Genomic DNA, 19,431 nt, shown 5'->3' on the forward strand with positions numbered 1-19,431 from the left:
CCATGTCTTACATTTGCTCATTAATTCACTCATTCAAAAAATATTTTATTTCTACTGTGAGCTAGGTAGTGTTGTAAGGGCTAAGGATAGAGCAGTGAGCCAAAGAGACAAAGCCCCTCCCGCGTGAAGCAGACATTCTAGTAGGGAGATAAACAAACGATAAACAACCACACACTTAGTGCGACAGAGGGCGATGAGTTATAGCAGGCGAGGGGCATCAGGGGTGTCAGTGGAGGTGAGGATGTAGGATCTTATGTAGGGCGGCCTGGGAAGACATCTCTAAAAGCTTACCTCTGAGCAGAGACATGAAGGATGTGAGGAAGCCACCATGAGGCTATTTAAAAGAAGAGGGTCCTGGGCTGAGGGGACATCATGTGCAAAGGTAGCTGATGTGTTCAAGGAGCACAAGAAGTTCTGTGTGATGGGAGCAGTGTGAGCAAAGGGGAAAACGCCTGGAGCTGAGGTCAGAAAGGAAACCAGGAGCCAGATCTTCTAAGGTCCTGTAGGTCATGAAAAGGGCTCTGACTTTTATGCTAAGATGGGCACCACTGGAGAATTTCCCCTTAAAATGAGCTACTTTACATGCAAGGAAAAAAAAAAAAAAAAAAAAAAAAAAGCTCCTTTCTTTATAATTTCAAGATACCATTTTCGGTTCTCCCTTATAAAGAAGTATAATTTGCATTATAATATAGCTACACATCTGAAATATGTATACTTAATGGATCTCACATTTTCTAATTACTTATTTTAAAAGATAATATCTGAAAGCTTTAGGTGTTTGAGACGGCTTTTATCTCCAGATAAGGAAAGAGAAATCAAACAAAACCATTTCTGGGAAACCGAGGTCCATTTCTTGCCTAAAGTCAAACAACTTCAAAGAGTCTAGGCTAGAATCCAGGTCCAGGTAGACATCACTAACTTCACAAAGCCAGATGTCACCTGGCAGATCCCTGCCTGAGAGACTAAAAGGGCATGTTGTAAAGCAGGTGCCTAGGATCATAAAATGAGCTGATGCCTATGAATGGCCTAAATCCCAGTGAAGTAGTTACTAAAAAGCAGCCTGGTAACTGATTGGATACAATAAGGGCTAGAAGAAGTCTTGTTGATAATAGCACATTATCCAAACTTCCTGATGTCTGACCCAGGCCTTTGGTAAAGGACATTTTCTCAACATTGCCTTCACTGCATACCCAGCCCCAGGTTTCTCATATGACTGTGTAACCTAGAAGTCACCTCCAGACACCTTGGAGGGTCTATAGTTGGTAAACTTAGATAAGCAAATGAAAATTTACTTACTTGTATCAGGAAAGGAGAGGTCAGCACAGGGGCAGTTAGGAGAAGCTGGGTTGGGGACAGATTATTTAGCAAAGGGAAACACATATAAGAGAAGGTAAAGAAATATTCCACTTGCAAATCGCGGTACCTGTGGATGAGAGACGTAGATGGGAGAGTGAGATGGCCTGGTTTGCCCTCTACCTCCTGAGCCTTCTCTGGGCTATGGCTGGGACTAGTACCCAGACCCGGAGTTCATGCTGTGAGTATGATGTTTTTCCAAGGAGGTCAGGGAGGCAGTTGCCCTGGGGAAGGGGCTGTGACCTCTGACACTGAGCTCTGCTGATGAGAAAGTGGTTGAAAATAGCAATCACTATAGGAATTCCAAAATGGGTAAGTCTGAGTGTGATTGTGTGCTGTTCATCTTTCCTGACTCAATAGCATAAGTTCTTTGAGAGGCAAGTCTATACGTTTTTTATTAAGAGATGGGGCCAGGTGCAGTGGCTCACACCTGTAATCCCAGCACTTTGGGAGACTGAGGCAGGAGCATTGCTTGAGCCCAAGAGTTCAAGACCAGCCTGGGTAACATGGTGAGACTCCATCTCTACAAAAAAAATAAATAAATAAAAATAAAAAATTAGCTGGGCGCAGTGGCATGCACCTGTGGTCCCAGCTACTCAGAAAGCTGAGGTAGGAGAATCGCTTGAGCCCAGGAGGTCAAGGCTGCAGTGAGCTATGATCACACCACTGCACTCCAGCCTAGATGACACAGCAGCAGCCTGTCTCAAAAAATCAATCAATAAAAATAATAGAGATGGAAGTACTACTGCAGGAATAATGGTTGATGGTACAAAGACAGACACTCAGTGGCTATTGTGACCAGACACCACTACATACTAGTGAGAGATTTTGGTACTCGCTGAGGATAAATTATATCCCAAATCTTTAATATTCTTCATGAAAGAGTGAGGGAAAAAATGAATGCAAGGGAATCAGTGATTTCCAGGAAAGTGATAGAAACTACGAGAAATGTCATGAGCCATATTGCTTGAAGTTACTAAATTTAAAAATCACTTTCTTAAGGATATGGATTATTTGAGAAGATGTAGAAACTAATTGTCCTCAAAAGTAAAATCTCACCATTTTCTCCATTTCTCTTTAGTCACTTAGGATACTAATGCTAACCAAGTGTTCTCCTAAAAGGCATCAAAGACGGCCAGGCGAGGTGGCTCACCCCTGTAATCCCAGCACTTTGGGAGGCCAAGAAGGGTGGATTATCTGAGGTCAGAAATTCGAGACTACCCTGGCCAACATGGTGAAACCCCATCTCTACTAAAAATTCAAAAATTAGCCGGGCGTGGTGGTGCGCGCCTGTAATCCCAGCTACTCAGGAAGCTGAGGCAGGAGAATCATTTGAACCTGGGAGGCAGAGGTTGCAGTGAGCCGAGATCGTGCCATTGCACTCTAGCCTGGGCAACAAGAGCGACACCGTCTCAAAAAAAAAAAAAAAAAGAAAGAAAGAAAGAAAAAAGCATCAAAGACACAGGGATAACGTTTTTGAGAAGGAATGAGGGTTAGAAGGTGAGTAAATGGCTTTCCTCTTCTCAGCCGTTCCCTCAGCACAGGAGCCCTTGGTCAATGGAATACAAGTACTCATGGAGAACTCGGTGACTTCATCAGCCTACCCAAACCCCAGCATCCTGATTGCCATGAATCTGGCCGGAGCCTACAACTTGAAGGCCCAGAAGCTCCTGACTTACCAGCTCATGTCCAGCGACACCGACGGTGAGACATCTGAGCCGCTCGCACCCTCCCTGAATCTCACACATCACATACCACCTCCAGATTCCAACTCAGTGTCCTTCCCACCCCAGTGCTGCCTCTGACTGTAAATAAACTACCCAAACACCTTTCCCTACATACCTGGAAGGTACCTGGAAAGAAACACATGTGAAATCAGAGCATTCATGGAGGAGGTCAGTAAAGCAGGGAGAGTTCTGGACTAGACGTCGAAAGAGCAGCCTTCTGGTTCTGGCTCTGCCACGTCATAACTCTGGGATCTGAGACAAGTCACTGGATACTGCTTAGCTTCACCTTGCAGATGATTCTAATAATAATAACCCTACTACTAATAGCAATGATAATAATGATATAAAATCTCTGTTCTGCCTATCTCCCAGGAGCTGCCTGCAGGCTCAAGTTAGATAAAGTTTAAATTATTTTGTAACTGTAAATTTCTGTATATAAATCTATGAGTATTTTGCTACTTTTCTAATCATATACCAGGGATTCTGAAATACCAAATACTAGAGTCATCAAGTTACACAGAGGCCACTAGATTAAATACTCCCTTATGTATTCTTCCATATTTTTTTCTTTGGAAAGACAGATCAAAGAACTGCTCGTGTTATTAAAAAGTCAAAATGCTCTAGATAAAAAGCAGAGAACTCATCACTGGCTCCTGGAGAACTGTCCCCGTCTCTGTCTAACTGTTGTGTTCTCTTCTCTGCAGATCTAACCATTGGGCAGCTCGGCCTCACCATCATGGCCCTCACCTCCTCCTGCCGAGACCCTGGGGATAAAGTATCCATTCTGCAAAGACAAATGGAGAACTGGGCACCTTCCAGTAAGACCTCACTGGAAGGGAGAAAAGAGTCAGGCACATGGTTTTTGCTAAGAATTTTAAACCCAGAAAGGAAAAGGGTAGGGGTGGAGAGAAAGGAAAGTTAGGGAAGAGACACAAGGTATCCTTCACTCTGGTCCTTCTGATAATCACACAGCGGAAAGATTCATTTCCAATCCAAAATGAACTAGAAAAGGTCATGATCCCAAGGACACAAGCTTGTCGAGCTATCACCTGTCTGAAGACACAGAGTCAGTCATCCCTTTTATTCTTTGCAGATGCCTGATGACATTCTTTTGAAAAACACTGAAGTTGCTCTTTGCCTATGCTGTGTGTCTCTTTGGGGGCAGGTTTTCTAGCAATTTCCTTTTCAAAGGCTTGGCTTTTCCTTCTTTGCAAATGTCCTCATCGTGGTGAATGTGAGTCTGATGAAGGTTCTCTGTCCCCTTCGGAGGCCCCAACGCTGAAGCATCAGCCTTCTATGGGCCCAGTCTAGCGATCTTGGCACTGTGCCAGAAGAACTCTGAGGCGACCTTGCCGATAGCCGTCCGCTTTGCCAAGACCCTGCTGGCCAACTCCTCTCCCTTCAATGTAGGTGAGTAGGTCACCACTACCCCGAGCTGGGAACATCAGAGGCATTGTGCACTGAATGGTGGAGCTGGCAGGGAACTGGGAAAGGAAAGCATTCCATGGAGGAGGAGCTAAGGACGTGAACGTGCCTGTGGATGGGAGAAACTTATCAGATGTTTGTTGGGCAGGTGAATTGAGGAGTACATGAAGGAAGGGGAGGGAGCATTATGTAGAAACAAAGACAATTGATAATACTTGATATGTCTGGCAGCTACAGAATCTCCGCTGGGAACAATAGTCATGTCATTCAAGTCAGAAGTTCCTCCCAAAATAAAGAACTTATTAATGTCTTGCTTCAGTTCTCCTCTGCGTCCTCTTTTTAATCACTACCGATGCTCCCACACTCCATTCTTTTTGATGCTTCTCCTCATTACATCCAAATATCCTCTCTCCATTTAACAGCTACTCTCGGAACCCTAACTCATGATATTTCCCTTCATGGAAACTCGAGCACCACCTTTCGTCTTTGTTCTGCAAGCATATGGCTGCTTGTGAATGGAAGGTTTTCCCTCTACAACATCATGTCCTCCTTCTGTCCCCTTGTATGGATAATGATCCTTCTCCGTGGGGGCCACTGTCACAGCCCGCATTCATGGTCACCTTTTCTCCTCTGCCAACTCTCTAAGCAATAGTATTATCTCAGGTTTTCACTCCCTTACGCATGCCCCATCAGCAACCTCTTGTTTCAGTTTCTGTCAGACAAACAGGTGAACCACTGCTCTAGGATCCTCCCTGGGGGTTAAGAACAGACTGGTCTCCCTTTCACATCTGGGACCTCACACATTTCTGGGGCATCTCTGCCTCCAAAAATTTGGACTTATTTGCTTGTAACACTAGCACCCTTAATGAAGTTATGCAACTTTCAAATGGGGATTTGGCCCTGCTGCTTACTTAATTTTTCTGAGCCTCCATTTTTTGTCTTTTAAATGGAGATGATTACAGGTACTATTTCACAGGTTGTTCTGAGGAGCAAATAAAATCACGGAGCCAGAATATAATAAGCACATAATAAATGTTACCTGTTCATATTGCCGTGATGGTGACTATGGTGATCTTATCCCCTCTGTCATTCACAGACACAGGAGCAATTGCAACCTTGGCTCTGACCTGTATGTACAACAAGATCCCTGTAGGTTCAGAGGAAGGTTACAGATCCCTGTTTGGTCAGGCACTAAAGGATATTGTGGAGAAAATCAGCATGAAGATCAAAGATAATGGCATCATTGGAGACATCTACAGTACTGGCCTCGCCATGCAGGTAAACATGTGCTGGATGCTCTTGGTTGGGTTCCTGCCAATAAGCCTGGATTGCAGAATCAAGAGGCCAGGCTTCTACTAACATCTCTGTGAAAGTCCAGCTAGTATGACCTGAGATATATTCTTTGTGGTGCCTGGGCCTCAGTTTCTCTACTGGTAAAATGCAGGTAAGTGTTAATTCCTCCCTACCTCCTATGTAAAGTGTGAAAACAAATCTATATGAACTCGTTTCTCTTCCTTGGGGAAAAAAAATGAAACAAATAAATCAAGAAATATATTAATTTATTATTAATAATGATCAGTTTATTTGTAATAGTTCAGACTATTACAATTTTGATGTATAAATAATAAGAATATTAAAGCAGGCCCTCTAAAAATATACAATTTTTATATATATATGATGCAATCTTTTATATATATAAAATCTTATATATATATCTTATATATAAGATGCAATCTTACCAGCCAAGTGTTCTTTTTCAGTGTTTTACCTTGATCTAAAAATAGCAAGTTTATACTCAAAATGATTAAGGAAAATAACCTAAAGTTGACCCAGCCTCACAAAAACCCATAGTAAATGGTAAAGCAGATCTATCTGTCAGCCAAGTCCATACTCAATTCTATGCTTTAATAGCATGCATTCCCAGGCTTCGATTCTGTAAGATGTGTTTGGTATTCATAGTTCCAAATCCAACAACCCACCCTACCCTACTTGATTAGGGCAGCAGCCTCCATAGAAGACAGATGCACCAATGGTAGTGGGCAGAAATAACCAACTAGAATCAGAAACTAGCAGCCATCTGTGGCTGAATCCTCTAATCCCAACTAAGAAGTTTTAGCTCCAATGACTCAAAATATCCTATGGGGATTAATAGGACCAGGAACTCTTCAACTCAGAAAGCCCAGGAAAGGGAGAATCATGGAATGATGATGCCAGCCCTAAACCTAACATAGTTGCGGACTATTAGAAAGAAATTGTCTCCTGGGGAAAACAATGGAGACTAGTATTGAGATTTCATACATTAAAAATTAGAAAAGGATATAAACAGCCTAAGAATTGGTTCATGTTAAACATAAGAGCAAAAAAATAATTTCCACTTCAATGGACCACGTATAGAAGTGACTAATAAATATAAAGTTCACTTCTATGTCACAGTCAAGGAGACTTTGTCATAGAACAAAACCCTGTTTTTTCCATGGCTGAATTTTACAAGAACATTCCCAGTGCTCTTGTCTAGAAGCTTTTTGGAAAGAAAAAGGCAGTCTGGAAGAGATATAAAAGATGGTTTGGGGACTTTTTTTTTTTTACATGTGACTCTCTAAAAATAACCTTGCTTCAATTTAGCACCAGAGAAGTGTTTACTTTTGCTAACTTGGTTTGCGAATTCTGTTTGGATTTTATCACCTGCCAAGTACACTCTGATAAGCTGTACCTGGGAATTAAAGCTTTTCCTATCAAAAGGCAGGACTATGTCTAGATCCAAATACCACAGGCCATGTGGATTTCTTGTCAGAATACATAATCTCTCCCTACCCTTTTTACTGCCTCTATCTGGAATTTACTTAGGCATCCTGAAGTCTGGAATCAATAGGTGTCTAATATATAACATTTTCCTAATCTAAAATATTCTGATATAGAAAATCAAAGGGCTCTGGAACTATCACAACTTAGGTTTGACTCCTAGACTTGCCACCATCTCAGACAAATATTGAATTTCCCCAAATTTTATTTTCTCCATAATAATAAGGTTGCAATTCAGTTAAATAAAATGTGGTATGCAAAAAAATGCATGCATAATGTCATGCTTAACAATTGTTCAAGATCTGTCTCAGCAGAGCAGTGATGCTAGTAAACTTCCTTTTCAGCCTTTGTTCACCTTCTTCCAAGATGTCAGTACACTTCCAGTGGCCCAGGCCATGCTCATCCCTACCCAAAGACGCTCATGAGGCATTTCCTCTGTTCCAGAACTTCTCATCTTTCTTCCATGAATATCCTATTGCTTTCAAGTTTCCTCTGATAGGCGCTTATCTTGAAAAGGGATCTGATAGGCCAGGCGTGATGGCTTACACCTGTAATCCCAGCGCTTTGGGAGGCCGAGGCGGGCAGATCACTTGGGGTCAGGAGTTCAAGACCAGCCTGGCCAATATGGCGAAACCCCATCTCTACTAAATATACAAAAATTAGCCTGGTGTGGTGGCAGGCACCTATAATCCCAGCTGCTCAGGAGGCTGAGGCAGGAGAATCACTTGAACCCGGGAGACAGAAGTTGCAATGAGCTGAGATTGCACCAATGCACTCCAGCCTGGGCGTCACAGCGAGACTCCATCTCAAAAAAAAAAAAAAAAAAAGAAAAGAAAAGAAAAGAGAACTGATAAACTTCTTGATGGAAAGTTATTAATGACATCTAACCACTTAATGTGTTATCCTCTCTAGAGTGTTGGCGTTGGTGATGTGTAATCCCAATGAATATATCTTGCTTAGTGAAATTTGGGAGGTGCATATGACAAGTGGACAAGATATTGTTGCTGAGGAGCACCCACCTGATGGCCCTTAAACCAACTGCCTTGTAAAGTGGCCTCTGTCCAGAGCCATGCTTTATGGATGCTGAGGTTCAGTGATGGTCGTCCCTGTCACAATTGCCCAGTTGTGCATACTGACCCTAGCTGAGACAGCCATTTATGACTCCTCTCTCTCTCTTCTCCCATTTCCTATTCCAAGCTTCAGGTGAAGCAGTCATTAACAATCTCAGCCTATTAACATACTCTGGTGGCCATAATTGCACTGTAAAGGAAGGGAGGTGGTAATGACAGCTTCCATATCACATATCACACATCACGAAATGCTTTTATATATTAGCCCCTTGGAACCGCAAATGACTCCCCCAACAATAGACAGAAGTTATTATTTCTATTTTATTCATGCGATAGATAACGCAGCAAAATAGGTGAATGGCTGCATGGCTTGGTGTATTACTCAAGACTCATTTTGCAAGTAACAGAAACCCAAATCCTTTTAGCTCAAGAAAAAAATGAGGATTTACTATTCACATACACTGGGAAGTCTAGGGCTGAATTAGGTGGTTTCAGGAATAACCAGAATAAAGGGCTCAAATCATGATATCAGGAGCCACTCTTTTTTCATCGTCCAGCCGTGATTTTCCTCATTCTTTCCTGCTGCAGGGCTTCTTCAAAGTGTCTGAGAAAGATGGTCACTAGCAGCTTACTGTTTACTGGCATGGTCCAGTTGAATAACCTTAGCAGGAAAACAAAAATCTTTCGGTGTCCCAACGTCTGTATGTCAGGGAATGACTCTGATTAGTACATGTGTCCACCAATCACTGTCATCAAGGGGATGGTGACCACCATCAGCCCAGCCCAGGTCATGAGTCCATCCTGGGCCAGGGTTGTGGAGCCTCTGAGAGTCCTGATGCAAGCACAAAGTGAGGGAAAATCCACCAAAGAGGGCACATGACAACATAAAACAAGGGGTTTACTCCGTTTATGTGGCTAGATTGTCCTAGGCTAAAGCTCCCTCTGGAGCCCAGCTCTCACCCTCACTCTACATTCAAGAGTCGTTCGTAAATATGACTGCCTAATAGTGTTCCCTGGATCTGATCATTGCACAGTTCTGTGTCTGCTGTCTGACAGACACTGTGCTAAGCGGTGGGGACATAGCATTGAAGACAAATGTGTTCCAAACCTTACATAGCATTGGCTTTGCATTCTGGGTGACTACGTGATCACAATGATTAGTGATCAAGTTTATCTCTTAAGACATGTAAGAGCCAACTCTCAGCTATGCCTAATTCCTCTTTCTCTCTCTCTTTCTCTCTTCCTTCCCAGGCTCTCTCTGTAACACCTGAGCCACCTAAAAAGGAATGGAACTGCAAGAAGACTATGGATATGATACTTGATGAGATTAAGCAGGGGAAATTCCACAACCCCATGTCCATTGCTCAAATCCTCCCTTCCCTGAAAGGCAAGACATACCTAGATGTGCCCCAGGTCACTTGTAGTCCTGGTAAGACATCCACCTCTCCTTATGTCATAAAGCAGCAACTTATGCCAGAAATGACATGTGGATCAATGTTAAGTGGCATATAGGCTTGTAATGTCCATTATTCCCATGTGGGCAGAGCACATCTGACTCCCAGTCCTTAAGAGTGTGTGCTAGCACAGACATACCTTCCTGCACTCAGAACTCAGCCCCATATCTACTTCATTCAGCATATATTTATGCAGCTCCTACTATGTGCAAAGCATTTTGTGGGATACTAGAGGTAGGAGAAGCAAAATGGTCCCAACTATCAAATAACATATATAGCTTCATTTATTCATTCGACAAATGTACCATCAAACACTATGCATATCTTATCATATCTGCCTTTCGCAAAGTCAGAAGACAGATGTGTAAACAAAAACTACAATATTTGGGACAAACAAGTAAGTATTAAATAGAAGTTAAAGCCACACATAGTGCAAATGCCAAAAAGAAAAATAGTGACCAGTTGTTGATTTTGTTTGGGAGGCTTCGGAAAAGAACAGAATTCATATTTAAGTCGAGCCTTAAAGATCTAAATACGAAAGCTCGATGCACGCAACATATCAGTGAGATGGAGTGGAAACCTAGCATGCCACTTTTTAATTAAAAATATCTTTATTTTATTCAATTATGCATACAAATGAAAGACACTTAAAATTCAAACATTACAGAAATATGCATTTAGAAAGTGGAGGTCTTGCATAAAAACTTATCACTCCAGAGATTACTAGTGTTTGGTATGGATCCTCAAACTCTTTTTTTTTAAATAAAATGCTAACATAAAGCATCATTCCTCTTGCATTGCATGAACTTCCTAAGACAAGAAGTGATTAATAAGTTTCTTGTCTAACTCAATGCAGAATGTGGAGAACAAAATCAAGCAAACTGATCCCAATCCTACCAAACACTACCACATTCACTCGACCCCTTAGGCTGCTTCCCAGTGATGTCCCAACCTTAACAAGGTGGCCATGGAGTTTTTGCCGGAATTCTATGCTAGTTGTCCAAGTACTTTGTTAAATGGTATGAAACTCACTACTTTCTTGAAATGTCTTCTGGGGTGAGTTGCCAATAACAGAGATTTTGCACCTATGATACAAACCCCATAATCTTTGACAAATGTGGCCTCTTTGCCCTTCACAGATCATGAGGTACAACCAACTCTACCCAGCAACCCTGGCCCTGGCCCCACCTCCGCATCTAACATCACTGTCATATACACCATAAATAACCAGCTGAGGGGGGTTGAGCTGCTCTTCAACGAGACCATCAATGTTAGTGTGAAAAGTGGGTCAGTGTTACTTGTTGTCCTAGAAGAAGCACAGCGCAAAAATCCTATGTTCAAGTGAGTATTACAAATGTCATTCATCATTCTCTCAAGGCCTGATGTGAATTCCCATTTTTTATCCATCCTCTGTTTTCTTAATTTTTTTCCTTTTGATAACAGATTTGTATTTAATAGCCCCTTGAGCAGCTTACAATCTAATAAATAGGTAAGGCTCTCATGAAAACTTAAATCATGCAAGTCAATGTATGATGAAGTTTTAAAAACAAAAATTCAGAGGAGATTCGAAAGTCCATTGCAGACTAGAATAGGCAAAAGAGACTTTGTAGCTTTGAACCACAAAGAATAGGTACTATTTACAAAGATGTGGGAAGAGGTAAGTCCAGAAAAAGAAATGGCCAGAAAAAGCTGGGCGTAGTGGCTCATGCGTGTAATCCCAGCACTTTGGGAGGCCAAGGCATGCAGATCACCTTAGGTCAGGAGTTCAAGACCAGCCTGACCAACATGCTGAAACCCCGTCTCTACTAAAAACACAAAATTAGCCAGGTGTGGTGGCACATGCCTGTAATCCCAGCTATTCGGGGGGCTGAGGCAGGAGAATCGCTTGAACCCGGGAGACGGAGGTTGAAGTGAGCCGAGATCATGCCATTGCACTCCAGCCTGGGCAACAAGAGTGAAACTCTGTCTCAAAGAAAAAGGAAAAGAAAAGAAAAGAAATGGCCAGAACAAAGCATTTGCGATAAGACTGAGCAACGAATTTGGGGCCAATGAATAGGCCAGGTGGACACACCAGGTTGGGTGACAGTGTAAAAGTCTTGAAATACCAGGTTCAGGAGACTGGACTGCGTTTTGCAAGTTTTTGAGTAAGAAAATCCACTTTGTAAAATGTTGCTTAGGTCATGAGAATAGGAGACAAGGCTAAAACATAGGACATGACTCCAATAATGGAGCTGTGAAGTGACGATGACTTCCTCTGGGATACACGGACCCACACCAAGGCTCTGTGAGTGATGGGACATACAGATTAAGAGAAAGAAGCTTCAAAACTATTGATTAAAGGGTCAAGAAGAAAGAATATCTTTCAAAGAAAGGGATTAAATTCCTTAGATATGTTTAATGGTGGGCATTTGAAATAGGAACATTAGAAGGCTTTTAGAGGTATAGTCCAGGCACAGTGGCTCACGCCTGTAATTACAGCACTTTGGGATGCTGAGGCGGGTGGATCACTTGTTAGGAGTTCGAGACCAGCCTGGCCAACATGGCGAAACCCCATCTCTACTAAAAATATAAAAATTAGCCAGGCGTGGTGGTGCGTGCCTGTGGTCTCAGCTACCCGAGAGGTTGAGATGGGAAAATTGCTTGAGCCTGGGAGGTGGAGGTTGCAGTGAGCCAAGATCGTGCCACTGCACTCCAGCCTGGGAGACAGAGTGAGACAAACAACAAAACAAAACAAAAACAAAACAAAAAAAGGAAGGAAGGAAGGAAGGAAAGGAATTGAGAGAGAAAGAAAGAAAGAGAAAGAGAGAGAGAAAGAGAAAGAAAGAAAAAGAAAGAAAGAGAAAGAAGAAAGAAAGAAAGCAAGAAAGAAAGAAAGGAGAAAGAAAGAAAGAGAAAGAAAGAAAGAAAGAAAGGAGAAAGAAAGAAAGAGAGAAAGAAAGAAAGAGAGAAAGAAAGAAAGGCTTTTGGAGGTATAGAGGAAGTACTAGGAATAGAGGTCAGGACAGGCAAAAAAAAATTGGACGGTCATCTGTTAGAGGTGATGACCTAAGTCAAGAACCCATGCAGTAGGTAGCAGATACATGCACCCAATAAAACCATAAGACATATTTAGTTATTCTCATTTTACAGATAGAACCCTTAGGCTCAAAGAAGTTAGTAATATTCCTAAGATCACATAACACATAACTGATAGAGTTGAGAGCAGAATCCGGGTTGGACTGAATCTGATGCTCATGTTCTTTCCATGCCTCCTCTCAAGGTAGGGGAAAATACAGAAATAAATCACAGAGGAGAAAATTAACTTTTAGAGAATGTTTATAGTTTGCAAAAAGAGGAAGCAATAAAGAAACATGGAGAAGTCTAAGCTACAGGAGGAGAGGAGGAAAAATGCCAAGTCATGCAAAGGAAAAAAGCATCTTTTCTTTTTCAAAGAAAAGATGATCCAAATTCTTCAAGAAGATATCAAGAAGGAATACTGACAGAGGCTAAGGAATTGACAACTGAGTGATACCACGTGGGTGTCTATTCCACCCGGTTCTGTTGAGCACATTGTGTCTGCTGCTTACTGCACGACTCCATAACTTCCCTAACTTCCATAGACAGATCAGGATAAAAATTGCACTTCAAAACTATTTAATTTTTTTTTTTTGAGACAGAGTTTTGCTCTCGTCAACCAGGCTGGAGTGCAATGGCGCGATCTCGGCTCACTGAAACCTCCACCTCCCGGGTTCAAGTGATTCTCCTGCCTCAGCCTCCTGAGTAGCTGGGATTATAGGCACCCACCACCACACCCTGCTAATTTTTGTATTTTCAGTAGAGATGGGGTTTCAGCATGCTTGCCAGGCTGATCTCGAACTCTGGACCTCAGGTGATCCACCCACCTCAGCCTCCCAAAGTGCTGGGATTACTGGCGTGAGCCACTGCATCTGGCCCCAAAATATTTAATTTTAAAACCCTCTGGATATACCGTACTTCACTTCTCTGAAGTTAGCTTTAATTTTGCCTAATTTTTCTTTTTCTGATTATAAATGTAATAAATACATATAGCAGAAATTTTGAGGGAAAAAGTATAAAGAAGAAAAATCATCTACAGTCCACACACAGTATCACAACTGTTAATATTTTTTATAACTTTTGTAGGTTTTTCTATGCATATTACAAATAGGTGTGATCCATCATATACATGAGACAGATATTTCATGTAAAATTTGTATCTCATATTTTCACTTAACATTATTGCATAAGTAGTTTCCTATGTTACTGAAAATTATTGACAAATATTTTCACAGCTTCCAAATATTTAATCTTGGATATTCATTCCATCACTCATAATTATTTACCCATTTGGGGGAATTCACATTTTTTAAATTTGATTATTAATAGGTGTTTTCAAAATCCATTCATTTTCATTTCATTTCATTCTAAGTGAAGTAATTTCATATTCATTAGTCATTTGCATGTTTGCTTTTTTAAAATTTATTTATTTATTTATTTATTTATTTTGAGATCAGGTTATGAGACTGGCTAATTTTTGTATTTTTGTTAGAGATGAGGTTTCACTATGTTGCCAAGGCTGGTCTCGAACTCATGGGCTCAAGCAATCTGCCCTCTTCAGCCTCCCAAAGTGCTGGGATTGCAGGCATGAGCCACCATACCTGGCCCATTTTCTCTTTTTTTTAACTTAACTTTTATTTTAAGTTTGGGGTACATTTGCATGTTTGTTACATAAGTAAACTGTGTCATGGGGGTTTGTTGTACAGATTATTTCATCACCCAGGTATTAATTCTACTACCCATTAGTTATTTCTCCTGATCCTGTCCCTCCTCCCAACCTGTACCCTCTGATAGGCCCCCGTGTGTGTTGTTCCCCTCTGTGTAGTCATGTGTTCTCATCATTTTGCACCCACTTATAAGTAAGAACATGCAGTATTTGGTTTTCTGTTCCTGTGTTAGTTTGCTAAGGATAATGGCCTCCATCCATGTCCATTGCAGCACGATTCACAGTAGCAAAGACATGGAATCAACCTAAATGCCCATCAATAGGAAACTGGTTAAAGCATTTTCTCATTTGATTTTATCTGATCATTTTATCAGATAAAATCATGCTCAAAAGAGAATATCATTTAAAATGTCTGAAGCATTTATCTGAAGCATTTAAAGTGTCTCTATCCTGGCGGGTGGATTGCTTGAGCCCAGGATTTCGAGGCTGCCATAAGCTAGGATCTCACCACTAGCCTGGGTAACAAAGTCACACCTTGTCTCTAAAAAAATTAATTAACTAATTAATTAATTGGCTGTCTCTATCCCTTCATCTTACCCCTTATTCCCTGACCTAAAGTGAGATGTTAATCATATATAAACTTTTTTTTTAGATTTGAAACCACGATGACATCTTGGGGCCTTGTTGTCTCTTCTATCAACAATATCGCTGAAAATATTAATCACAAGACATACTGGCAGTTCCTTAGTGGCGTAACACCTTTGAATGAAGGTGAGGGAAGAAAAGGCACAGGCGTTATCTTCCATAGTTTGAAGGCTACATTCCTTAATTATTTTTTCATTTAATGTATTCATTCATTCACTTAATGAATAATTATGAGATCATATGTGTATATACAATAATTCTATAGACAGTGATTGCTTATATATGTATACACATACATATTTTGTATATATATATATAATCATTACATAGAGAAAGAGATTAATTCTGTAGGCAGCGATAATACTTTTCACAGAGAAGGAAAGTAAGTCTTAGAGACATTAAAGGGTCTTGTACAAGGCATGCATCTAGAATGTAAAAGTGGATAATCAAACCCAGGTTTCCAAACTCTAGGACAAATGTGCTTTGTACAAAAGTTTCACTCAAAATTCGTGCTTCACCTTCTTTTTTAAAAAAAATCTCCAAAGAGAGAAATGCCTGCATACGGATATTGGTGCATGTGTCCCCTGAAAAAATTAGGAGAAAGTGGGAAGAATAAAACTCAGACTTCAGCAAAACCTTAACATTTGTTAAAGCTTTTGCACACATATTAAAATATTCCCTAATTTAAAGAGCATTGCTGTATGGTTTTAGTCTAAGCATGATGTTACCTAGTTAACCTGATGTTGACTGTCACCATGCAGAGACATGTAAAGCCAAATAAAGTCACAGTAGAGCCAAGGCCACTTGGCTTGGAAAGGTGCTTCATTATCCAATATTACAGTGGAGGAGATGTTTTTCTTAGAGTCTATCATGTATTTAGCAAAATCTTGCCAGTCAGAATTTGTGGAGTTATAGCAAAGCATATAATAAAGATCTTGGAGTCACAGAGGACTTGGTTAGAAGCTCTTTCTCTTATTTAATAGCTGCATTACATTAGTAGTAAATCTGTGAGCCAGTTTCCACAGCTTTAAAATGGAAATTGCATTAATCATTTATTGGGTTATTGTAAGGATTGGAAATAATATACTCAGAATGATTAAGTACAATGTTTTTCAAATGGCACGTATTCAAAAATACTAATCATCATTATTATTAGTTTTCTATTAAATGTCTCTATTAAAGAAATGTCTCTATTAAAATATCCCATATACCCCATAAATGTACACACCTACTATGTACCCATAAAAATTAAAAATTTTTTAAGTACCCAGAATTTTTTTTAAAAAAGAAAGTAATTCACTTTGGGAGACTGAGGCGGGCGGATCAGGAGGTCAGGAGATTGAGACCATCCTGGCTAACATGGTGAAACGCCGTCTCTACTAAAAATACAAAAAAATTAGCTGGGCGTGGTTGGCGGGTGCCTGTAGTCCCAGCTACTTGGGAGGCTGAGGCAGGAGAACCCAGGAGGCAGAGCTTGCAGTGAGCCGAGATTGTGCCACTGCACTCCAGCCTGGGTGACAGAGCGAGACTCCATCTCAAAAAAAAAAAAAAAAGGAAAGTAATTGCCCCAGGAACTTAAATGAGGCATATTCTCATGTCTACCAATTACTTTTCTTCCCTGGGAGAAAGAATGGTAAAGGCCTCTGAGAAACAAAAATATTTGGGCCTGAAACTGTCATTCTTTCTGTTGCCCAGCTACCTGAAAGGTAACAGATATTGCCATCATCTGTCTTTCCTGTTCTGAAAGACAAAATTCTCAACCCACTGCTCTTTCTTAAGTCTTACAAAATCTTCAAAAATGAACAGGAGGTTCTCCCTTGAATGCCCTAATTTTGGCCTATATAAGCCATTTTAACAATAACCACCATTTATTGCACAATTATTCTGTGTCAGGTACTGTATTAGGTACCCAGCGGTCATTATTCCTAATTCTGAAAATAACTCTTCAGAGTAAATATTATTAAAAAAATCTTGTATGTGAGGAAAAAGAGACTCGCGCATCTTAAAGGGTATACCCAAAGACTTACTCCATGAAGTGGTGACCAGAGACTGGAAACAAGAACTCCCTAAATCTCAGTTTCATGTTCTCTTCATAATCAAACTGCCTATTTCTCTCTAGGATGATTTTACTCCTTTAAAAAAATTTAATGGGTTCACTGCATCTGGCTCACTGCATCCTCCCTTGGGGGACAGAGGTGGTTACATGCACCACAGTCACCTCATGTTATTCTCTGCTTATTTCCAGGGGTTGCTGACTACATACCCTTCAACCACGAGCACATCACAGCCAATTTCACACAGTACTAAGGAAGAGGTGGGTTCAGCTTCTATCAAACATCTCCAAAGGATGGGTGAAATTTTTTCCACTTCATCTTAAACCTATGCAAAAAAGCGAATGCCTGTGATGCTACCAGATTCTTGGTAAAAACATGGAAAACCGCTATGTAGAATAAAAATGCAAAGTTCACTGGAGTCTCAACATCTATGACTCATGAAAATAAAATTTTCATCTTCTCAACACAATGACTGCCAATCATCGTTTAAACCTAAGGTGAGGGGAAAAGGGAGAGTAGCTGATATTTTTGGATATCATTCTGATTTCTTGATTAATTAAATAGCACACTCCCTATTTCTACAAATGATATATTTTTTAAATTTCATATTTTCTTATACCAAGTACTCCTTTTTAAATTGCCTAACGTAAACATGCCCACGTATGGCCAAACATTTCAACATATAAAACTCCCAGATGGTTCAAAACTTGGTAATTGATGTTATGTCTTAACTCTCTCCTTCTGTTTCCAATTTTTTTGGTTAAATTCATATTTAAAATATATATTTAGATCATTTACATATGTAATATGTAAATTAACTTATATTCAATATATTATACATAATTTAATATACTATATATTTACATGATTATATATAACAATGTATTTTATATGATTACATATAATTTAACATATTATATATTTTATATGATAAATAGATACAGATCTTTGAAAAAATTTTAAGCTTTCAAAGATAAACATAACTCTAATCTCTACTGGTAGGAGTGAACACTGGTACAAACTTTCTAGAGAATAACATAAAAATTTGTATCAAAAGACCTAAAATGACCGGGCGTGGTGGCTCATACCTGTAATCCCAGAAGTTTGGGAGGCCAAGGAAGGTGGATCACCTGAGGTCAGGAGTTTGAGACCAGCCTGACCAACATGGTGAAACCCGTCTCTACTAAAAATACAAATATTACCCTGGTGTGGTGGCATGTGCCTGTAATTCCAGTTACTTGGGAGGCTGAGAGAGGAGAACCACTTGAACCCAGGAGGCAGAGGTTACTATGAGCCGAGATCACACCATTGCACTCCAGCCTGGGCAACAAGAACAAAACTCCATCTCCAAAAAAAACAAAAAACAAAAACAGGCCTAAAATACGCACACCTTTGGCCAAAAAAAATCCCAATTCTGATATTTATACATATATATATATATATATATATATATATATGAGGAACACATAAATATACAAGAATCAAAAGGTCAGCTGTAACTATTATAGACAAGAGCTTAGGTGTATAGCCACAAAACACTTCCTAAAACTGAACCCCAGAATCAGACAGACTGAACTGCCCAGGCACAAGCCTCCCATCTGAGCATCTCAGAGCAATTACCTGCTCTCTGCTAACAGTCTGGCTCCTAGGAGAAGGAGGTGTGGGCCACACAGGCCCAGGTCCTCATTTCAGACTTATCTATTAGGTAACTCTCTCTATCCCAGAAAAAGGCCAAGACTGTCACTATAATGGAAGGAAATCTCAGGGGTGGTGAGCAAAGTGCTCTCAAATAATGTTTATAATATGGGAAAAAATAGAACAATGTAGATGTCCAACAATAGGACAGGACAAACTCTGGTGCAGCCACATGATGAGATACTTAAAAGTTACTAAAATTCATGTTGAAGATAAATTCTTACCGACATGAAAAGACGTTCATGATGAACATGAATGAAGTGAGTGAATGAAGTGAATGAAGGCAACTCCAAGTGAATGAAGGCAAGTACATGACGACATTATAATATTTTCCATGCTGGAGTGTTTCAGTGGTGATCTCTGTGTGCAGAATTATTGGTGATTGGGTTTTTTTGTTTGCCTCTCTGTTTTCTAAGTGTTAGCCATTCAACACATAATAATTGAGCAACTGGAAAATGGAAAAAACATTATTTTATACAAAGATTATTT

The 19,431-nt window shown here is 40.3% G+C and overlaps 1 protein-coding gene across 1 annotated transcript; it reads left to right on the forward strand.

Moving 5' to 3' along the window:
* The first annotated feature begins 1,409 nt into the window (after positions 1-1,409).
* Positions 1,410-17,711, forward strand: CBLIF (cobalamin binding intrinsic factor). The gene is made up of 9 exons (XM_054440785.2): positions 1,410-1,534; positions 2,881-3,057; positions 3,785-3,898; positions 4,350-4,490; positions 5,602-5,783; positions 9,626-9,803; positions 10,968-11,169; positions 15,201-15,319; positions 17,439-17,711. The coding sequence occupies exons 1-9, from the start codon at positions 1,456-1,458 to the stop codon at positions 17,498-17,500; spliced, it is 1,254 nt and encodes a 417-aa protein (XP_054296760.1). The 5' UTR covers positions 1,410-1,455; the 3' UTR covers positions 17,501-17,711.
* Positions 17,712-19,431: the final 1,720 nt, after the last annotated feature.

The sequence above is a fragment of the Pongo pygmaeus genome, chromosome 9, assembly GCF_028885625.2.
Source record: "Pongo pygmaeus isolate AG05252 chromosome 9, NHGRI_mPonPyg2-v2.0_pri, whole genome shotgun sequence".
In the NCBI taxonomy this organism is placed as follows: domain Eukaryota; kingdom Metazoa; phylum Chordata; class Mammalia; order Primates; family Hominidae; genus Pongo; species Pongo pygmaeus.